We start from the raw sequence: 22,136 nt of genomic DNA on the forward strand, positions 1-22,136 counted from the left end.
AAATTTGGCTTGAAAAAATTTAATTTAGTAAACAAGAAAAAAAAATCTATTGTAAAATGGAAATTGAAAATGTCCTCATATATACGATAAGAAAAACAAAGTTGAGAAATGTTTTATGAAAATATATATATATATATATATAGTAATGGTAAACAATGTAAAATTGAAAAAGATATTGAAAAACAAAATGTGAATTAAATTGAATATATATTTCGTTTGAATAGCTGAAGAAAATTCAATTTGACATAAAAGAGTCATTTAAAAACATCCAGTTTCTCTCTCCCTGTTTTCAATGTTTGAAACAGGTTTATATGTTTAAGCCTTCGACGACTTAAGCGTCTAAAACCTCTAAACCGTTCAAGCGTTTCCAAATCCAGCCAACGATCTCGCACAAAGTTGACTGTTCAAGAGCGCATAGCCTGAGATAATCTTCCTTCAAGTGCATCATCAAAGAAACAACTATTTCAATAAGCGAGATATTTTATTTTCAAAAAAAAGAAATTCAAATTTTCTTTGAATTTTTTTAATTCTTTTTTTTTAGAACTGTTGTCGATTCAGGACAATTCAAGAGTTCAGTAGTAAAAGATAATAAGAGTCAGACGAAATAGTTTTAATTTTCGTTATTTTTGTATCGTTTGAGTTTTTTTTAACTTTTGCTCCTAGTGATGGCGAATTTAAGAGAAACTTTTTTATATCAGTAGTAAAAGTGAGTAACAGTCAGACAGAATATTGTATATTGTATTATTGGTATTAGTAGTAAATAAATTTTGCAGTCAGACAAAACGTTATTTGTTAAATTTTACTTTCGGTAGTGAAATTAAGTAGTAATAGCAAGTTTTAGTCAGACAAAATGATTTAAATTTTGTAAGTATGCAATGAGAGAGAAATTTTTTATGTCAGTAGTAAAAGTAAGTTTAAGTCAGACAAAAGATGGTAAATACTTGTAATATTGATATTAGTAGTAAGAGAAAATTTTAGTCAGACAAAATATTTAAAACAATTTTTTGTAAATTTGGTCTAAGTAGTAAAAGCATTTTAAGCCAGACAAGGTGTTTTTTAGAAGACAAAATTCTTCTTGTCGCTTCCTGTAAATTTTGTATCAGTAGTAAAATCCAATCTCAGTAAGACAAAACGTTTTAAAATTCCAGTAAGTAAAAAAAATCGAATAAAAAAAATCCCTAAAATGATGATTACATAATTAAATCATCATACAGGAATAATAAAAATAAGTGTACATTATAAGTACCTATACGCTTAAATTATCATAAAACTATATAATTTTACATCAAATATATGCTGATATATATCTGATTTTTTTTTCAAAAATATCGCATGAAAAAATCTTTGCGATTTTGATGATGTCTTGAGGGATTAACTTTGCAGTAGGGCAAAAGAAGCGACACACATACATCTTTATTACGACAAATGTAATATATATATGTGTATGTGTGGAGGAATTTCAAAGGAAATTGGAAGTGCAGAGCGAATATCTTGGTTTGGAAATGCTTAGCAGGTAGAAGACGATGGTTACAGCATCGATCCGAGGTAGACCATTGATTATACGAATGTGCCCAGAGACGCCCTGTGATTTGCATACTGCGATTAGGTTCCAGCGTTTGCATTAGTCTATAGTTCGGGGCATTTGGACGTGCCAGTCCGATAACGCTTATTCAACCCTTTTCATGCATTGACTCTGGTCCCCTCTTCCCCATCGACAAAAAAAGAAGAATAAAAATAAATTTCCAAAGCTTCCTTGTGAGAACAAAAAAAAAATAATAATAATAAAAAAAAACTTTGGCATATTACGCGCACAACCAGCAATTGAGTCTGTTTTTTGCTCATGATTACATGATTGAGATTATATAGTTTATCATTCACAAAAATATTATTTTTTAAATATATTTTGAAAAATATTTTTAATTTTGCTTTTTATTTTCAGAATAATATCGCAAGAGATGGAGATTGGTGAGTTTTTGTCTTTTCTGTATACTTTATTAGATATCTATACTTTCCCATTCCTCGTTATTATTTGATTCGTAAATCAAAGTTATGAATTGGAATTAAATAAAGCGATGAGACATTTACAATCCAAAGTTTCTAAAGTCGTTTTTGGTTAATGAATTTTCGATGACTTTGAGAAATGTTACTGATATGATATCCAGTTTAATGACTCTGAATGTTATATATATTATCCACTTCTGAGGACTTTGAGATTAATTCTTGGGGTCTTAAGATATTCGCGCTTGTGAATCGCAAACTCCAGTATCCGTAGATTCTTGGGAAAAGATAAGAATTGCATGTGCGCGGGGATCTTCCCAGTTGCATAGTCATAACGGCCTCTGTGAAATACGCAAATGTTAAAGGGAGAGAGAGGGGAGGGGGGGTAACTCGTAAAGGCAACCAACCGCGAACTAAGCTCACCAATAGTTCTGAACCTGTAATCCAAAGAGAAAGAGAGAGAGAGACAGAGAGAGAGAGAGAAGCGCCCTCTACTTTTCTCTTTTTATGTTTCCCATTCCTTCTTCTTCTTCTTCAGTTTGTCTCGTTTTTGCATCCGTTATTTCTTCCCTGTTGTGGTTACATGCTCGTCGCAATGCGCGTTTTACTATTCGCGAACAACAAAATAAGTGGCTATATATACAAGTCACTATCTGCCATAGACACTAGGGGTGCATAAACTTTCCCATATATGTGTCGTAGGCCATTTACTCTCTTGACGTTATTCAAGCTCATTGAGAATTGCTTTTTTTTTGCCTCCCTCTTTTTTTTTTTCAATTGACTGCGCCTTCAAGATGAGAAAATTATTCCGAGCATTAAAGAGATTCCACTTCTCTGAGCTTTACCTTATAACTGAATAATTACCCATTCTGTAGAAATTACTAATAGCATTATATAAGGGTTATAAAATAGATACAGAAGAAAAAAAAAGTATTTTTTTTTTTCAAGTAAAATGAAATTATTTTTCGGAGAAAAAAAATTGTTACACTGATAATTGGATTGTTAGTATAGAATTAACAAATCCGATTTGTCGATGCAACAAATTTTTTTGTACGTCTAACAGATCTAATTTCTCGGTACTACAAATTTTTTTGTTCGTCTAACAACAAATTTTTTACGAATTGCGAATAATGTATTCAAAATTCTTTTTTTTGCAAATTAATTGGTTTTAGCATTAAGGAAAATGAGATGAGACAGTGAGTGATAAATTTAAAAATGTGGGCGCATCCATCAAAGTTTTCTTTTCCATTATTTTGAGGAAGAAAAAAAAATCGATCCCTTGTTTTTTTTTATAAAAGGTTTACTGACATCTTTCGTATTAACTATAGGAAATAGTGTCAAGTTATTGGCGTGAGAAGAGTTATATATATATATATATATATATATGTATATACTGAGAAAGGATGGAAGCTGAGAATAAAGTGACGCGTCAAAATGTATGAGCATATAACACCCTCTCTTCTCACTTCACATTTTACAATGTCTTGCCCCTGTTTTAAATAATGTTTACGACAACAGGGACATAAAATATAGATTTTATTATGAAATCATTCATTAAATGCTTGGCTTACATAAATTTTCGAGAAAATTTCTAAAGAGAGGGAAAAGGTGTCATTTTGAATGGATCGCGCAGAAAGTTTAGGGATGCTGGGCGGATGGTTTTTTGATGAAAACGTGACTATACATTCCATTAACGCGACTAGACTTTTCTCTTTGTAGACTTCCTTGTAAAGAGAGAAAGAGGGAATATTTCATCCATTAAAAATATTTTCCTGTCAACGTTGAGATTAAGTTTCCCATAAACAAGGGAATTATTAAAATAGAGAAGGGAAAATCGATATTAAGAAAATGAAAAAAAGAAAATTTTAAAACAAAATGTCTCTCTTAATTAAAAAATTTCGAAGGTGAGAGAAAAAAGATCAAGTCCAAGTGGAGAAAAAAAATACCTATTTTATTTACCTTATATAACCCTTTGCAAAGATTTGCGAAACTTGCCTCACGCAAAATGAACACGATTGAGACAACTCACCACCACCACCACACTATATTGAGATGAAATCGCATTTGCTTCTGTATATTTTTTTCGACTCGACAAAGTGAAAGTAATATTTATCTTTTCTTTTTTGGCGGAGATTTTTTTTTTATCGAATTTATTTTCGATTTTTAAATTCTTTTTTTTTGTCGAAATGAAATTTATTACATTTGACCTGTCCCAAAGAGGTCACAGGAGAGAGAATAAACGCATATAGTCTCGAGACTCAAAATATTCGCGATGCTCGCATTGTTATACGAGGAATCGGAAACATGGAGTTATATCTCGATGAACAAGTGCGTCGCATTCACATTTATATATATTGTTTATATGTGTGTGTATGCAATATAATGTACATTGCGTACTTACACGGTCAGTATCAACGCACATGAGTCTCATATCTTGGATAAATCACTGGGTATTAAACTTCTGTGAGCCCGTTTACACCACCTAGTGCAGTGAATACGGAACGCTTAAATTAAAACGAAGGATGTGTCCGTTTATATCTTTCTCCATTCTCCTTGTAACAGATAAACCATATAATATTCTTGGAATAGAGATACATTTATCAGATAATTTTCTCCCCTTTTCTTGATTTTTTTTTTTTTAAAACAATTTTTTTCATTCTTAAAAATCAAAAAAAAAATATATTGTGAGAAAAGTGATAAAAATAGTAAAATAAAAATTAACATTACCACGACGAAAAAGTAACGTCCGTGAATATTCAGAGTTGCTGAAGGGATACATACCTGAAACAGAAAAAAGAGAAATTTAAAAAAAAAATTACTGTCTATTCAAAAATTCATTCAAAGAGAAAAGTATCGAATTTTTAGGAGAAAAAAAAAAAATAAAACAACGTGCTGATGTTAATCTTTTGAATAAATATTACAGTAAATGGAAAATATTCCTTTCTTCTTATTTTGTAGCAATGAAGATGAAATTTAAACGATTGAAAATAGATTCCCGGAGTGGATTCGACGACGTCAGTTATAAGTTATATACCATAGGAGGCAATTGAGGGGAAAAAAGAGGAAAAAAAAAAAAAAAATACACGCGAAGTCTTGCTACTGCTATATGGTAAGAGGACTGAATCACAAGCGATTTAAGCGACAAAGAGATAAAGAGATCGTAAGACCTGGCATGGCGCGGCGCTGTGCAGCTGCAACGCCTTGTACCTAAGTATCTTTTGCTGTTGCTTGCACGACAGGAAAAGAAAACTGCACATGATGCATGAAATGTAGCTCTCGAAAGAGAGAGAGAGAGGAAAAAAGAAGCTGCAACGAAAGCTACAAAATACAAAACCGCCCCAGTAATTCCTTTTTTCGAATACTAACTCGATATCACAAAGTTCTCGAATAACAAACACGATTTTATATCCAATAACAATTTATCTCATAAACTCTTCAATTTCTTTTTTTTATAAGATCGAAAAATATTCAAAATACTCTTTAAATTTAAATCAGTGAGATTTTACTTACAAAATAGTTAGAATTTCGCAACATTTTCACCAAAATTCATTTGAATTATTACTGTTTTAAATAGTCAAATCTGCATTATCTTTAATCGGTAAAACAGAACAGTCAAATCTGCATTACTACTAATCGGTAAAACAAAACAGTCAAATCTGCATTATCCGTAATCGGTAAAACAGAACAGTCAAATCTGCATTACTACTAATCGGTAAAACAGAACAGTCAAATCTGCATTATCCGTAATCGGTAAACCAAAACACTCAAATCCACCTTATCATTAATCGGTAAAACAGATTTGACTAATTTTCAATGAAATACAACTGAATTTCGAACTTTCGAAATTTATGAAAGTTTACTGAGATCAAATAAGGAAACTGAAAAATCCGCGAAGATACGATTGGAATCAGAAATTTTTGTAAACTTTCAAACGTTTGAAATTCGTCGCTCTATCAATGTTTTTAAAGAACTGCATTTTGGCCGCGAAAACGAAATTGCAAAGTCGAAATTAAGGTAAAAATCGATTTTCCACGATGGGAGAGGGAGGGGGTATCCAATTTCAACTTTTATAGAGTCAAGGTAACGCTTTGAAGGCAAGAGTTAATGGAAGTGACGCAAAAGTTTCTTTCCACTTTAACCACTTTTCATCGGGACCCTCCCCTACCCCCCTTGCTTTATTTCGGCATCCGCAAAACGAATTTTGTTGATCTTGGAAATTGCCAAGATAAGAAAATTAGATGAAACTCGAAAATGTATATTCTTTTTTTTTGCTTACATATTTTTTTTCCCTTTTATTTATAATTTATGAATATTTATATTTTTGTTTTTATATTTTTCATATGTATATTTCTTATTTTTATATTTATTTTATTTATATATGTTTATGGATCTGTGTGAAACAATTTTGAAGAATGGGAATATTTGATAGAAAAATAGAAAGAAAATTTTGTATAAAAATTTCCACGAGAGTTGTTTCTCTCGTGCAAATCCGAGAGAAAGAAAATACACGTTGAAGTGAGAACTGTCTTAAAGTGTCGTTAGGAAGTCATCCATTATTCTTCAAAGGCCAATATATATATATATATACATAGTCAAAAGTCCATGCCGCGAATCTTCGATGAAACTTTAGCGAACACGCTTCACCTTTCTTACACTTCTATTTTTTTTTTCCTATTTTTCCTTTTTCTTTTCGTTATTCTCTTCGTTTTGAACTTAAAGAGTCCGAATTTCTAGAAACACTGTCGATTTATGCATATACTTTGAAAAAACTTTTTTCGCACCGTATCGCTAATTTTGATATTTTACATGTCGCCATTTATTCACAAAAAAATTATTTATTTTAATAATTTTTAAATAATAATTTCTAATTTTTATATCAATAATTAAAAAAGAAAAGATTATACATTTAAAAAATTGAGAAGAATAAAATGAAAAATTATTTTTAGTGAAATTTATATCAGTATGTATATATATATATATATAACAATGGACTAAAATTCATTAATCTTATTCAAAATTCGAACAATATGTGTCCGTTTATATCAACTGAGTTAATAATTAAAATTCGGTAAACGTCAGAAAGTTTTTTTTTTGTTTTCTTTTTTTTGCTAAGCTCCATCACAGAATGTTGAAGGTATCTATTCCGAATTGTTGAAAAGAATGTGAAAGCCCCCCCCCCGTCCTTCCCGCCGGCTATTCAAATGCAGATGTGCTGCTCGCAATGCCTCGGGGGACGGGTCGAGTAATTAAACCAGCGGCAAATATAAATTCACAGTGATAAAATTTGTTTTCATCATCGTGAAATAACCCACCATCAAGCAGTGCGCACGTTCGTTGATGCATCGAATTATAACTGTATCTATGAATATATATATATATATATATATATATATATATATATTGACGATTTCAACTTAATTTGACTATCGAAATATTTCCCATTCAAATATTTATATTTTTTATATATAGAATAATTTTTCACAAAATAAAAGCTGATTATATTTTCTTTGAGAGAAAATTTATAAATGTTCCGATATACATTATTACATATTACTAAATATATAAAAATTCATTTGTTTTCTAAATTAAAATGCAAACTCCAATAAAAATTATTTTTATTATTTTAAAAAAAATCTGTAATCAATATATTCTCTAAACTATTGTTTAAAATATTTATTTATAATTACTATTATAATTAAGTATTGTTAATTATTTAATTATTTTATTATTATTAAAAATTGAAAATTTTCGCTGGAATGATTTTCTATTTTCAAAGAAGAAAAAAAAATGGAAAAAAAATTACAAAAGTAAAAATTTTATTAACACAAAATGTGAAATAGAAAATTTTTTACTGATTCATCAGCTTTATTAAATTCTTTACTTTATATAGAAAAGTTTGTAAAACAATCCTTTATTCATGAGGGAAAAAGAAAAAAAAAATTGTGAATTATGAAAAGTTTAACATGCAAACGATAAAATTACATGCGGAGAAATGTGTATACGTATATATATATATATGTATATTCATTACACAATGTTGATTATAATCGTCTCATTGCCTAAGGTTTCTTTGAACGATTGTGTTCCGCGAAAACGCGTAAGACATTCAATTAGAAAAATCGTTCCTCCAACTATTTAAAACGTTGTATTTAAACACGATAAGGTTGCAATTACATGCCTTTCTCCCAGTGCCTAGAGCACTTTTGCGCGCGCTCTCTCAACTATACACAATACTGAGTTACAACGACTTTCAACGAGTTCCAAGAGCGATTATATATATATAGAGAGAGAAACAGATAGCACGTCTTCGCCTCAATGGTATTAGTTCTTAGCCCATGATATTATACGACTTTTGAAAGAAGTTCACAATATTTCATTTTCCAAGAATACTTTCAAAGAATCAACCTTTAAAGTTATTAAAATTTTCCTTTCAACAAAAGAATCCCTCTTCCCCTCTCTCACTGTTAACTTGAGTAGTTTATGCAAAAGTTTTATCTTCTGAACACAAAAAAAAATGGAAGCACCAACGAATGATGGAAAAAAATAGAGTAAGGAAAAATTTTCAAACAATGGAAAATTGTTGCTATTTATAAAAAGAGTGTTTATGATTCGAATGTAATGACAAAGTAGAAAAAAAAATTATTTACAGAAAAATATAGAAATAAAAATTTTTTTTTCCCCCTTTATTTGAAAAAGATTTTAATTTCAATATAAAATATTTTTTATACAAAATGATAAATGAGTCATATAGAATCATGGGAAATCGAAGTTGGAAATGTTATATTGATATTAGAAACGTATTTTCTATGTGAATATGTTGAAAACGTTCAAATGTCAGAAGCCAAAGTGTGTGTGTGAGTGTGGAAATCAACGCGCGCGTTATAAGGAAATGAAGGTGAAATAGGTATTCACGATTTCGAGTGTGAAAAAAAGATAGAAGGGAATGATTTGAAAAAGTATATATATATAAGAAAGTCGTTTAAAGCTTAAAAAAGTAGAGGCACCTTTTTATATCCCGAAATACGTGGCGTGAATTCTAAGCCAAAATCGTTTTATCTCAACTTTTAAGACAGGACTCTCTACTGCAAAATCTCAAATCTCTTGACGTTGATCGTAAACGCATTTCGGACATAAAAGCTTCGTGTTGATGTTTTTTTTTTACTCTTTCTGATAGAATATTGACATTGCGGTTAAGAGTTTATTTTATGTCAGGCCTATATGTGAAAAAAAAAAAACTTGGCACCAAAAAAAAAGTCTAATGAAATTATCCCATAAAAATTATTACAGTTTTCATTTTCAACAATTTTATTATAATTATTTTTTAGACAATTTTCTAATTAACATTTAATAGAAATAAATATTTATTTTATAATAGTAACCAATTATTTGAATCGAATAAATTTTTTTTTTCAGTGTGTGTAATCCCTTTTTAGATTCGTATATATAGTTTTTTTCTTTAGGTTTTTATTTATTTTGAAGTCTTGGATTATTGCGTAGGTTGAGTGCAGTCAGGTAGTTCCTGCCAAGTCTTCCGTGTTGTTTTGCATCTACTTGTATTCGTCTGTCACACATGCGCATATACAATTTCACATAAAAACCCTTTTGGGTCTTTCTTGATTCCAAGAGTGAAAAAGAGAGAAAAGCTAATGCACTGCCGGCAGGGAGATCACATTATATTATACAAGACGATTCTTGCATGATTTGCACGCACCTTTTTCACCCACACACTATATGGATTCCTTACGAATTACGTAATCGAGAGAAAAAGAGGGAATATGTTACTTATCATTTTATGATCCATAATGAATGAAATTTATCATAAAAAGAGAAATCAAGCTCTCGTATTTTTTGCGAAAAATAATATAATAAATAAATTTTTATAAAAATACTTTCGGTCAATAAATCAATTGACGTATATTTAACCCTTTGCGGCATAGTGAACAATTTGTAAAAAATTGTCCGCTATTTTGAATTTTATAAAACTGACATCGGATTCGTAATCAGCGACCCCGAAAACCTCTGAGTAACCAGTTTCGAGCGGATATGATCAATTTAAAAAAAATTGTCCGCCATATTGGATCCGGCATTTTGAATTTTGAAAATTTTTTAAAATCTGGCTTCGGATTCGTAATCAACGACCCTTAAAACCCCCTATAATGCACTTGAAAGATAAATTCCTGTTAAAGCAAAATGTATGCTTCAAAGGGTTAATGAGTAAATTATAATCAATTTTATTAATAAAAAAAAAATGATAAAACTATGATTGTCGAGAGAAATTGTATATTTGGAACAATTCGAATGCAATTTGCATATACGGATAAGTAATATATCTACATGTTTCAAGTTTGATATCCCTTTATATATATCCTCAACGTTGTATTATAATTTTATGCATAATTCCTTGTGGCGTTTTGGAAAATCACTATTCGCGAGTCTAAAGTGTCAAATCGTCCATCACATACCTCATATCTAGAAGCGCGGTTCTTCTTGTCTTACGTTTAATGCTTCTTTAACGTTTAATCGATCCCGACGATTTAATTAAATCCCCATCGCTTCACGGACTTTGCAAATGATTGATTATGACATTGATCTCATTTTTTTTTTTGCACTAGACACCGAAAATCAATATTAGATTTTTTTTCACGTTGTTAAATTTATCCAATAAATAATTAAAAGAAATCTTACGTCATCGTATCTTTTTTTCTCAATGGAGAGAGAGAGAGAGAAAAAAAAGAGAGAGAAAACGTATTTTCGATTGAGAAAATTTTTATTCAAAGGCGTTGTGTTGGAAGATGCGCGACCTGTTTTTAATGAGACACACGAGACGACAAGTGTGCTGCTTCCGCTCGCGATTTAATTAGCGGTTGACTGCGACAGAAAAGAAGCGAGTGACTCGCAGGTGGGTTTTCTTTCTCTTTGGTAGAAAAGCAAAAGAGAGAAGCTTGCATTTTTTAAAAGTCGTTTTCAGCGCTTGGAAACGGTCGTCTCTTGAATTATGCGCGCTTCTCTGCCGCCCCACGAGGGAATCGTCCAAGACGACGTAAATGGGTAGGAGAATTTTTGCAAAATTAAAACGTGATCGCTTAACAACGTCACATTTTCGAGTCTTTACGAAAAAAAAAAAGAAAACTTACATAACGTTCTTCATTTGTCTCTTTTGCATAAATTTTTTCTTTTCATTCACTAATTTTTTTAAATTATTACAAAGCCTTAAAAAATAAATGTGAGAGTTTTTTTGTGATTGGTAATTTAATTATAGTAAAAAACATTTTATAACTCGCAATTTGTATGAGATAAATAAAGATTGGTAAATTAAAAATATTAATGAAGATTGTTGAAGTGAGTGGATACCCACCCAGTTAGAATGGGACAAGTCGAGAATAAGTTTGTGTGTGTGTGTGTGTAGTTTGCGACTCGATTACTAGTTTCCCAGCGTTGAAAGCAAGGGGATCATAGGAGATAGTCGATGGGGGACGAGGACGAATGACTAGCGCAATTAAAGTCGTGGAATCTTTCGAGAGATAAGAGAGGAGAGTTGGCCGACCAGTTGAACGGGCAAAAGACTCTCGCAGGACTCTCTCTCTCTCTCTCTTTCTCTCTCTGTCTCTCTTTTCATTCGACTCTGGTCATTCGTGAGCGACTGATAAAAAGTGTCGCGCAACGAACCTATAGTTAATTAATGATATTGCAATTACGTATATATAAACTAAAGAATTGCGTTGATCGAGAGCTATATAGTCGCAGAGAAAAGACTCTTTTAAAACTCGAAGAATGAACCCTTCTTTGTGTTACTCTTTTTTTTTTCTTTTTTAAGTTTCTTCTATCTCTATGTTTATACTGTTTGGAGAGGCCAACAAGCGCGCGCTCACCAAGTCTCCTGTTTGCTTTATCGCTGTCTCATTAATCGAAACACAGAAATACATTTAGGATACCGCCTCTTTGTAAAAACGAAATATAAAATCAGGTATATGTAACCGTGGGTTGATACGCGCGGCAAAATTGTACTATACTAAACATGACATTTAAAGTCCAAAGAATTTCAATATAATTAGAGATTACAAAGTAGAAATCGAATTATAAAAAAAAAAATTATTTTTTTTTGGTAAATTAAAGAATTTTTTTTATTTGTGAATAGGTTAGCTTAATTTTGGCTAACGAGGCAATGCCAATCTTCTGGCTCGGGTGCGGCGAAACGATCGGAAATCCGATGAAGCGGATGCTGTGCTGCACTTGACCGAAACTATCCGCCTGCGCCGCCACGTTTCGTTCCCCCTAGCGTTAATCCGACTCTGTTACACATCGGAACAAGTCACGTGTAAATTGGGGGATCGATGGATTCCACTCGGAAGGATTCGGACAATTTTCAGTGCCGACACGGTCATTCGTGTGTCGACTATGTGCTTCGGGACATAGTCGATCCAATATATACAGAGAGAGAGAGGGAGAGAAACGGAGGTATGGACCAGCTCTAGGTCTATATTGTAGTTAATCTATGTTCCCCGATTGTATCTGTTCATTGGGTTACGAAGTACCCAACCACGGGACCTCGGACATTAACTGCCGTTGTTACTGCTTGCAATGATCGCAGATACCGATGGTTTCATCGTATTCGCCATGCCGTCCATACTCTCTCTATATGTGTTTGCATAGGGAGAGAGCAAGTATATAAACGCTGATCGATAGAACGAAATAGAGTACCAACCTGGGACGAAGATCACGACACAGGACACGTTCATAGAGAAATTGCTCCTGGCATCTCCGTTGTTGTTTCCAATTCCCACTCTAACTCGCCCCGCACACCAAATTCTACTAGTACCATTATTAAACTCGATGTTTGTCATTGGAGAGAGAGAGAAAAAAAACCTCCATTCATTGAATTTAATGACATTATTTCTAATTACCATACCAAAGCAATTTTAATTCTAATTTAGCACAATTTAATGTCCTTCAATAAAATATTTGAAAATTAGTCAAATCTGTTTTACCGATTAGTGGTAATGCAGATTTGACTGTTCTGTTTTACCGATTAGTAGTAATGCAGATTTGACTGTTCTGTTTTACCGATTAAAGATAATGCAGATTTGACTGTTCTGTTTTACCGATTAGTAGTAATGCAGATTTGACTGTTCTGTTTTACCGATTAAAGATAATGCAGATTTGACTGTTCTGTTTTACCGATTAGTAGTAATGCAGATATGACTGTTGTTTTACCGATTAGTGGTAATGCAGATTTGACTGTTCTGTTTTACCGATTAGTAGTAATGCAGATTTGACTGTTCTGTTTTACCGATTAAAGATAATGCAGATTTGACTGTTCTGTTTTACCGATTAGTAGTAATGCAGATTTGACTGTTCTGTTTTACCGATTAGTAGTAATGCAGATTTGACTGTTCTGTTTTACCGATTAGTAGTAATACAGATTTGCCTATTTAAATCCATAATAATTCAAACTGAATTTTGATGAAAATGTTATATTTTCGATATTATAAGAAAATAAATTTAAACAGTTTAAAAGATAAATTGTTATTTATATATAAAATTGTGTTTGTATTTTCTAAAAAAAAAGGCCGCGATTAATTATATTGAGTATATTTCAAATTAAAATCGGCCAATATTTACTATATAGAGAACTTTATATTAGAATATTCTACTTTAATCTATGACGTTAATTAAAGCACTTTTCCCATATTATCGTGAATAAATATATATATATATGTATAGCTTAATAATGACTATTTTCTGATTCATAATTAATTAACAAAATGAGGGAAATTATTATATCCGTTCATGTGAATTATTATCACTAATATCCTGTAGCAAAAACTTATTTATTGCTAGGTTATAAAATATAATCGAATTGCATAAAAAAAAGAATTATTTCACAAAAAAAATTATCAATTTCTATATTCGAATTGACAATAGAATTATCCGAATTGGCAATAGAATTATCCGAATTGTTATTTTATTGAACTGCTATTTAATAGAGTTGTCACTTAACTAAATTATGTCATTTCATCAAATTGACCTCTAACAGAATATTAATTTTTACCGAACTGCCATTTGATAGAATTGTCATTTTACTGTTCTGACATTTAACGAAACAACCAAATTGTCCTTCAACCGAATTGTCACTTAACGGAAATATTATTCAACAGAACTGTAATAGAATTATTATTTGACCGAATTGTCAATTAACCGAACTATTTGCGCTAAAATTTGGTTAAATGACAATTCTGTTACAACGCAATTCGATTAAAAAATAATTTTTGTTACATAGCAATTCTGCTAATTGAAAGTTCTAAGCGACAATTCGGTGAAATGACAATTTTGTTGAATGAAAATTAGGTTAATTCGGCCAATATCCACAAGATATTATAACTTAATAAAAAAAAAATCATCAACGAGACAAATTTTGAACAAGCCGACCGAATTCTGAGAGTTTCGAAACTAAGATATTTCGTTGAAATAACCTAGAGGTAGTGAACTAACAATCGCGTGGTTTATCCGGAGGGGAGTGGTAGCGGTATTAGAATCTGTTTCCACAAAATGGTTCACAAGTTCGCAAACTGTGAATCCCACAGTGTGCAGTATGCATTATTTTATAGGTATATATATATTGTCGACGGAGATGTATATTTTGTAGATGCAGTAGTAGTAGTAGTAGTACTAGTAGTAACAGTAGTAGTCTAGTTGCTCGTTTCGCGTCATAGAATTTCAAACAATTGTCAAACGTCCATTTCATTTTCATTGTCTGATTATGCTTCCGATTCTCAATTACATTATACTGAATCATTTAATTGACTGCCATTTGCTAACTGTCGCAATGGCTAAATTTTGAGAAAAAAAAAATTCATTTCAAACAATATAATTAATGCGAACTTTCCACTGATGCATATTCTCCTAAATGATGTAATTATAATTATTATAATTTAATTATTATTGTAAATATTTTTATTTATAGAAAAATATATTTTCATTTATAATTATAAAAAGAGAAAAGAAAAAAGGTGTTTTTTTCTCCTTTTTGATCGAATAAATCTTATTGAGTTAGCAATTTCCAAAAATAGAAATGGACCACTATAGTAGTGTGATAGCGATTGTAGAAACGATAATCGGTTTTCAAGATATGCATATAAACGCTTTTTCTTTCTCTCTCTCTCTCTCTCTCTCTCCTTATGCCTGTTATATAGCCTCGAAAAAGCATGTAGCCAGTATCTTCCGAGGATCTACCCGAGATGCAAAAACAATTCGAGAAATAACATTCACTTGCGCGCGAGAGAGGGTGGAGCGCGCACACACCATAGGGTATATAAACGCTTGAATCTCATACCAAACTCCTTGTTCAACGCATTTTGCCAGGTATACAATTTATTTTCTCGAAGGAAGCGACCTATATTGATCCTTTCTAACTTTCTGAGCCAACAAAGAACGTTATTTGAATATTAAACTTACAACACCGTTTTTAGTACATAGTACTTTACTTTCATATATATATATATATTTTTACGAAGGGTGGGAGGGGGGGGGGGGTTCATTGAATTATATTATATGCAACCTTTTAAAAATGCTCAATATTTTTTTTTTCAACATTTTTTTTTTTCATATATTTATTTTTGAATTTGTAGGTCATCTTCTAGCCATAATGAAGTTTTGCAGCTTCCACAAATATTTACCCGAGACCGCGAGCGCGTTTGCTCTCGCTTGAGCAGCATTTTGACTTGATTGTTTGCTACATTTCGTCAGGTAACATGGTACAAAGTTTTCGTATATAGAAGTGAGAAACTCGAGAAAATTTCGCGTTAAGTGAGCGCTGAGAAAATTGAGTGCCTTGAATGGAAATAAAAAACAGTATATACTAAAATGAGAAAGTATTCATCTTCGTTAGTGGGTTATTTCGTTTCAAAAATTCGATGGGCAATAATTTTGATATTTATTTTTCGAAAATTTAGATTTGATAAAAAAAAAAACCCCCCAATTGATTAAAATTGATCCATTAAAATCATTGGATTGATTTTTTCAAAAAACATTCTAATAAAAATTTATATTTGGCAAAGAAATCTGTCCCTGCGAGAAGAAATGAGTGACTAAAATGTTTCTCCTATAGAAACTGGTTTTTGGCGCGCCACCTTGAAACGTCTTTCGTGCATAAATTGGTGACAAAAAAAAAAAAACCATATACCATCAAGTAAAAAAGTAATTGCTTGAAAATTTATTTTTTAATTGCTTCATTTTGTCGGTGCGCGAGCAAAATATACTCCAATATTTACTAACCGGAGAAATTTTTTTTTTTTTTTTTTAATTAAACCAAATATTTAGCTGAAAAAATATATAGTAGTTATTGCTATTATTATACTCAAGTTTCAACTTGGAAAAATATTATTCGCTCTTTAAATCTAAATTAGTATTTTAATTTGAATTTGTAAAAAATGAGTTCAAACACGAAGAACAAATGTTTATTTAGAACAGCGATATGTTTCTCTGGAATAGTGAAAATTTTCCCTATTTTTAGTAAAACATATCGCTGTTTCAGTGAAACTTATTGCTGTTCCAGGTGAAGATTTTTTTTTTCGTGAATTACGTTACAATTTTTTACCTTATAGAGCAAAGAAAATCTTTTTTATTTGAATTAAAATTTTTTGTTTTTAATGTCGAATTTGTAAATAAAATTCGTGGGAAGAATATGGTAGCTGTGTATATAATAAAACTTCATTATTGTAATGTAGTTTTTCTATAAAGGTGTATTATATATTTCTGACATGAACGCGCCTCAAGGAGAGAGAATACCTACGCGTATTATATCCATAGAGATGTCGAGATGGGCGAGGGGTGGGGGGGAGGGGATAATACAAATCATCTGCATCCATTAAACGTATATACTGCATATCACAACCAATGCTAAGAAATTCTCGAAATACCGAATGCACAGTAAGTGCAATTTATTTATGACGAGCGTGTATATATATATATACAGAGAGAGAAGGGATCGCGCGATGAAACCCGCGCGCGGTTATTACATTGCTCATTTGGGTAGAAACGTGAGATTACATTACAGCGGGAGCTTGGCAAGACAGACAGGTATTCGGACTATAAGATAATAATTTGTCGAGCTGGATGACTAGGCGCCTTCTCATATATACATATATATATATATACTTCCACAAATGTCATTTCTCCAGTCTCTCTTCTTGTCCACGATCTCTAATGGCCTTCCCAAATATGGACCATTCAAATGTCCAAATGTCATATATAGAATTTCAGCAATGTTTAATTTTGATTCTTCGAATGATATTCAATATAATAATGAAAATGTCTCTCAATTATTTAGTAAAATAATTTGAATTTTTTTTTACTACACGTTTTATTTGAATCAAATATAATATATTTGAGTTAAATAAACGTATATTGAGAGCCTACTGCTCGATTTTTATTTGGCGTAAATAAAAATTTTATTTGTCATAAATAATTTTTTTTTAATTAAATAAAAATTTATTTACAACAGATAAATGTTTGTTTGCAATAAATATTAGGCTCTGAGATAAATATATGTTTATTTAATTTAAATATATTATATTTGGTTCAAATAAAACATTTCTCTTAGTGTGGGTGAATATAAAGTAACTTTTTACTATTTGAAAATTTTCTATTTTATTTAGTAAAAGTAAAGTGAAATTTTTTTACGATTTCAAAATTTGGTGCGAATAATTCAGATATAATTTTAATAAAAAGTTTTAATGAAACAGTAAATATAAATTAATATACAGTATACGTTCAAGTAGTTTCAGATAAATAATTTATCGACGTACGTATGTGAAACATAAATAAAATTAATATCTTCCCACGTAGATACGTCGAATAAGTTTAATGTTCTTGTTTGCATTGCAAGTCAATAGTGTTGTTATTAATTAAGATATTATGCCAAAATGAATTTATATTTATTCTATTGAAATTGTCCATTAATATTAAATCAAAGTTTTAAGGGAATTTTCGAATAAAAATGTAAAATAAATTTTATTTCAGTAGTAAAAGTCAGTTTTCGTCAGACAAGATAGTAAATTATTGTTGTTTTAATATTAGTAGTAGAAGACAGTTTTAGTTGGACAGAATTTTTGTGTAATTTTAATATCAGTGTTAAAAGTTTGTTTCAGTCAGACTAAATTTGAATTTAGTAGTAAAAGAAATTTTCAGCCAGACAAGGAAATGAATTTTTGTAATTTTGTTTTAAGTAGTAGAAGATAGTTCCAGTCAGACTTCTTGTATTTTTTTTATTAAGTAGCAAAAGTAAGTTTCAGTCAGACTATGCTGTGAATTTTTGGAATTTTATCATCAGTAGTAAATGTCACTTTTAGTCAGACGTTTCCACTTTTTGTACTATTAGTAAATTTAGTTTCAGTCTTACCAACAATTTTCGTCAATTTTGACACTAGTAGTAAAAGTCAATTTCACTCAGACTTCACTCTACTTTAATCGAGTTTTGTTATCAGTAGTAAAAGTAGGTTTTATTCAGACTTCTTTTATTTTTTGCATCAGTAGTAAAAGCAAATTTTAGTCAGACGACAAACTTTATTTCGTAATTAAAAAAAAAAAATTATTTATAATTTTTTTTTGCGTTTTATCTAGTTAGCAATGCAATATATAAAAGAAATAGTTGAAATTCTATCGGAACATATAACGTATAATAATTGGGAAATAATGTACATGTCGCGTAAACCTTCTTCTTTCTCTCTCTCTCTTTTTCTATATATAGGAAAGGACTCTCGAAAACGGGTATTTCATTGCGTTCGACGTCGAGCGGCGGCGTTAGTTATACGACCATTAATAATGACTGTCGTTTACCTCCCGAAAGGAAAAAACGAGGAAGAAAGATACGCGAGAAGAAAATGACACTGCTCGATCCTTCGTCGGTCGAGAAAGAGAGAGTGAGAGAGAAAGAGAGAGAGAGAGGAATGAGAAACGATGGGGATCCCACGTCACCATTAACGCCACCGTTCTCGACCATATCACCCGACATGTTCACAGAAACGAAAGAAAAAATGATTGAAAGAAAATGAAATTGGAAAAATGTTCCATTTAGCGAAAACACATTTTAATTGTTACTACATTGGGTAAACTAATTTTTTCACTAATTTATGTCTAGGCATTTCTATTAGTGAACTATAATTATATTTCTCTTTTTTATAATTCGTAAATTAATTTTTTATTTATTTTAATTATTTAATATATTATTTCCCTAGCAAAAATTAACCATTAGAGCAGTACATTCCGCCACTGGAAAAATCGGCTAAATTTTAATAATGAAAAGTTTAATTTATAGAAAGAAACAGAATTTAATTCCATCTTCTTCTATTGTTTTCATTTTATACCCATTGTTTTGTTAAATAATTAATATTTCCTTTTTAATTATTTATTATTTGTATATATTAAAAAATTTTCTTTCAAAATGAAAGAACCGAGCATTGTTACTTTAATAACATTTTTTTTTATCTTCCTTTTTTGTAACTATTTATTATATTTGTATTAAATTTTTTTTCTTTTATATATTTATATATTTATTATATTCATATATTTTTTTCTATTTAGCAAAAAATGAAAATGAAGAAAAGGATAGAAAATAAATGCCACTTTTGTTTAATATATAAAGAGAAATTTTAGAGAATGATGAAATAAAAAATATATATATATATATATACGTTACCAACAACGGTGGGTATACGTTCATAGACAGTGCTCACTCGCGTCGAATAAAGGAGTTAAATAAAATTTATCTCGTCGCTCGCAGCCGCCGCGGAATTCCGGCGCATTCCATAGAGTAGACGCGGGTGGCAACCCCGATGTTTGCGAACGAACGAAACGAAGAAAAGGGGGTTGGTTAGGGGCAAAAGAGAAAGAGAAAAAAGAGATGCAGAAAAAGTAGATCGAGAAAGTTCGAACGCGTGGTCGAAAGTACCCCCAACAAGCTTCGACGACAGAAAGAGAGTCTCTCTCTCTCTCTCTTTTACGTTTTAAAAAGAAAAATAGTCGCAATACTTGGAAAACACTCTCTTTGCACTGTAAATCGATGTCAGGATAAAAAGCAAACAACCAAATGTATCCAATTTAACAATACTTGTCACCAATCAAATGCAATTTCGATTTATCAAAAAAAAAAAAAAAACTGTTTTTCTCTTTGTAAAAACAAAAAATTCCATTTTCCTTTTTTTTCCTACAAATTCAATTTTTCACTTAGACAGAGAGAAATGTTTTCTTTTTTTTCACAAACAAAACAAAAAAAAAAGTTTAAATTACATTTCAACATTTGTGAAAAGAAGTTACTTTTTTTTTTTTGTTTTGATAGAAGAAAAAATTGTTTTTGAAAAAAAAAGATTTCAAAAAAATGTATGTCTTGGAAAAAGAATTTTTTTTTCTCAATTTTTGCTAATTCAAAAACAAATTAAAATTAGTTAAAATACTAGAGTAATTAATAATATTTGTTAAAATTTAATTTAAAAAAGGTTATATTTTTTATGAATAAAAAGTTTGATCATAAAATTTATAAATTTTTTTTCTTGCCAGGGATTAAAAACAGCAGAGAGTGACTGAGAGAAAGAGAGAGAAAGAGGGGGGGGGAGGTTTTAATTTCTGCGGATATTAAAAAGTTTTTTTCGCAAACACGCGATTACAAAAGGAGGATTGTTACGTGAAAGGGATAAACTGTGCTTTTGGTGCGTGTGCCGCGTTCTTTTTTTTTTTTTTTTCTTTTTTTTTTTTGTCCTCCGGCTTTTTTCGGGGTCTGATTGCTACTCCTGGATTGCGACCGCGTAGTCAGTTCTCGGCTGGTTCGCAAACGCCCGACGAATTTCAAATATTTGCCTACGCACGTGCGACGAACCAGTGGCTGCATTGCACGCGTCGAAAATTCACGCGATTTATTTCATTCTCCTGCACGTTGGCCCTATTTATATTTTTTTTTCTTTTTTTGTCCCAAAATTAACGCGATTTTCCCGTATCACTGACCCTACTCCCATTTTTTTTTACCCTAAAGAAATTTTTGCGAAAATAATTTTCTCTATTTTCCAACGAAAATAATATCTATAATTGTAATGCAAATTTACCAGCAAAGAAATAGTTTTTTCCTCGGGAAAAAAAATTATATGTTGAATAAAAAAGAAAAATGAACAAAAATATAAAAGAAAGTGGAATTCATTTTTGGGGTGAAAAAAAAAATATATATGTAGGTGAGAGCGCGAGTGTAGACGACCGTTTAACGCAGTAAATTTTGCGCGAAAAGACCGAAGGAGACTCTTCCCCAAGTGGTCGTGGGTCTTCCGCGGAACGAGTCCCGCGAGATCTTTTCTTTTTTCTCTTCTCAACTTCCTTTTCTCTTTTCGCTCTTCCTTCACTCGCCACTTTCCTGTTCCTTCATTTCCCTTCCGATTCTTCTCATTCTTTTTTACTTCATCTCCCTTTTCTCTTTTATATATATATATATATATATGTATATATTTCCTGACGTCGTTTTACTCTATCCTTCTTTCTCTCTCTTTCTCTGACGCCCAACTATACCATCGTGCCCGTACTTTATTCCCTAAAGCTACGTCCGTTTTCTACATTTTTTTTTCTCTCTACTCTTTTTCCCCATGAATAATTACTTTGCCCTCGTACACCTCACCACCTTTTACCAGGAACAATTCCACTCAACCCCCTTCCCCCCTATTTTATACGAGAAAGAAAGAAAGAGAGCTTTACCTGCCCGAAACTTTCCTTCCCAATGACTACAATTTTAACAATATTTCACGTCCGCTTCTTTTATTTACTTTTTTTTTCTTTCTTGAATCTCTTTGTGAAATGACAGATTTCTCCGACTAATTTCTCGTTCAAATAAATTTTTTCCATGACACCAAAAAAAAATGTGTATGTAAAAAAAAGTACCAAAAAAATGTTAATTAGTCAAACAATAATCAAAATCAATTGTTAATATCAAATGCACACACAGAAAAAAGTGCAAAAATAAAAAAACAAAAATTTAATAAGACTCTAATGAAAAAACATACGTATGTACTTACGTATGTTTTTTCATTATATAGGTCAGAATAATAAAAAAAAAGAAAATAAATCATCGGTCCAAGTTGAGTCGAAAATTCAGTATAAAACAGATAATTTGT

At 31.0% G+C, this 22,136-nt stretch overlaps 1 protein-coding gene and 1 long non-coding RNA gene across 12 annotated transcripts in view; one reads left to right on the forward strand and one right to left on the reverse strand.

Annotated features, from left to right (window-relative positions):
• LOC127291210 (uncharacterized) overlaps positions 1-22,136 on the forward strand; it is a 248,864-nt gene that overhangs the window by 61,000 nt on the left and 165,728 nt on the right. The window contains exon 5 of the long non-coding RNA XR_007844557.1: positions 1,940-1,965. This is a non-coding gene — a long non-coding RNA (uncharacterized LOC127291210). The remainder of the gene's footprint in view (positions 1-1,939; positions 1,966-22,136) is intronic.
• LOC127291197 (latrophilin Cirl-like) overlaps positions 1-22,136 on the reverse strand; it is a 332,370-nt gene that overhangs the window by 55,132 nt on the left and 255,102 nt on the right. For 8 of the 11 annotated variants that reach the window (XM_051320149.1, XM_051320151.1, XM_051320150.1 and 5 more), the window contains one exon: positions 4,726-4,779. The exons of the other annotated variants lie outside the window; for them this stretch is intronic. In XM_051320149.1, the coding sequence (XP_051176106.1) occupies positions 4,726-4,779 (54 nt within the window). The remainder of the gene's footprint in view (positions 1-4,725; positions 4,780-22,136) is intronic. 11 annotated transcript variants of the gene reach the window in all.

The sequence above is a fragment of the Leptopilina boulardi genome, unplaced genomic scaffold, assembly GCF_019393585.1.
Source record: "Leptopilina boulardi isolate dan_hultmark-lab unplaced genomic scaffold, ZJU_Lbou_2.1 LbouV2_126, whole genome shotgun sequence".
In the NCBI taxonomy this organism is placed as follows: domain Eukaryota; kingdom Metazoa; phylum Arthropoda; class Insecta; order Hymenoptera; family Figitidae; genus Leptopilina; species Leptopilina boulardi.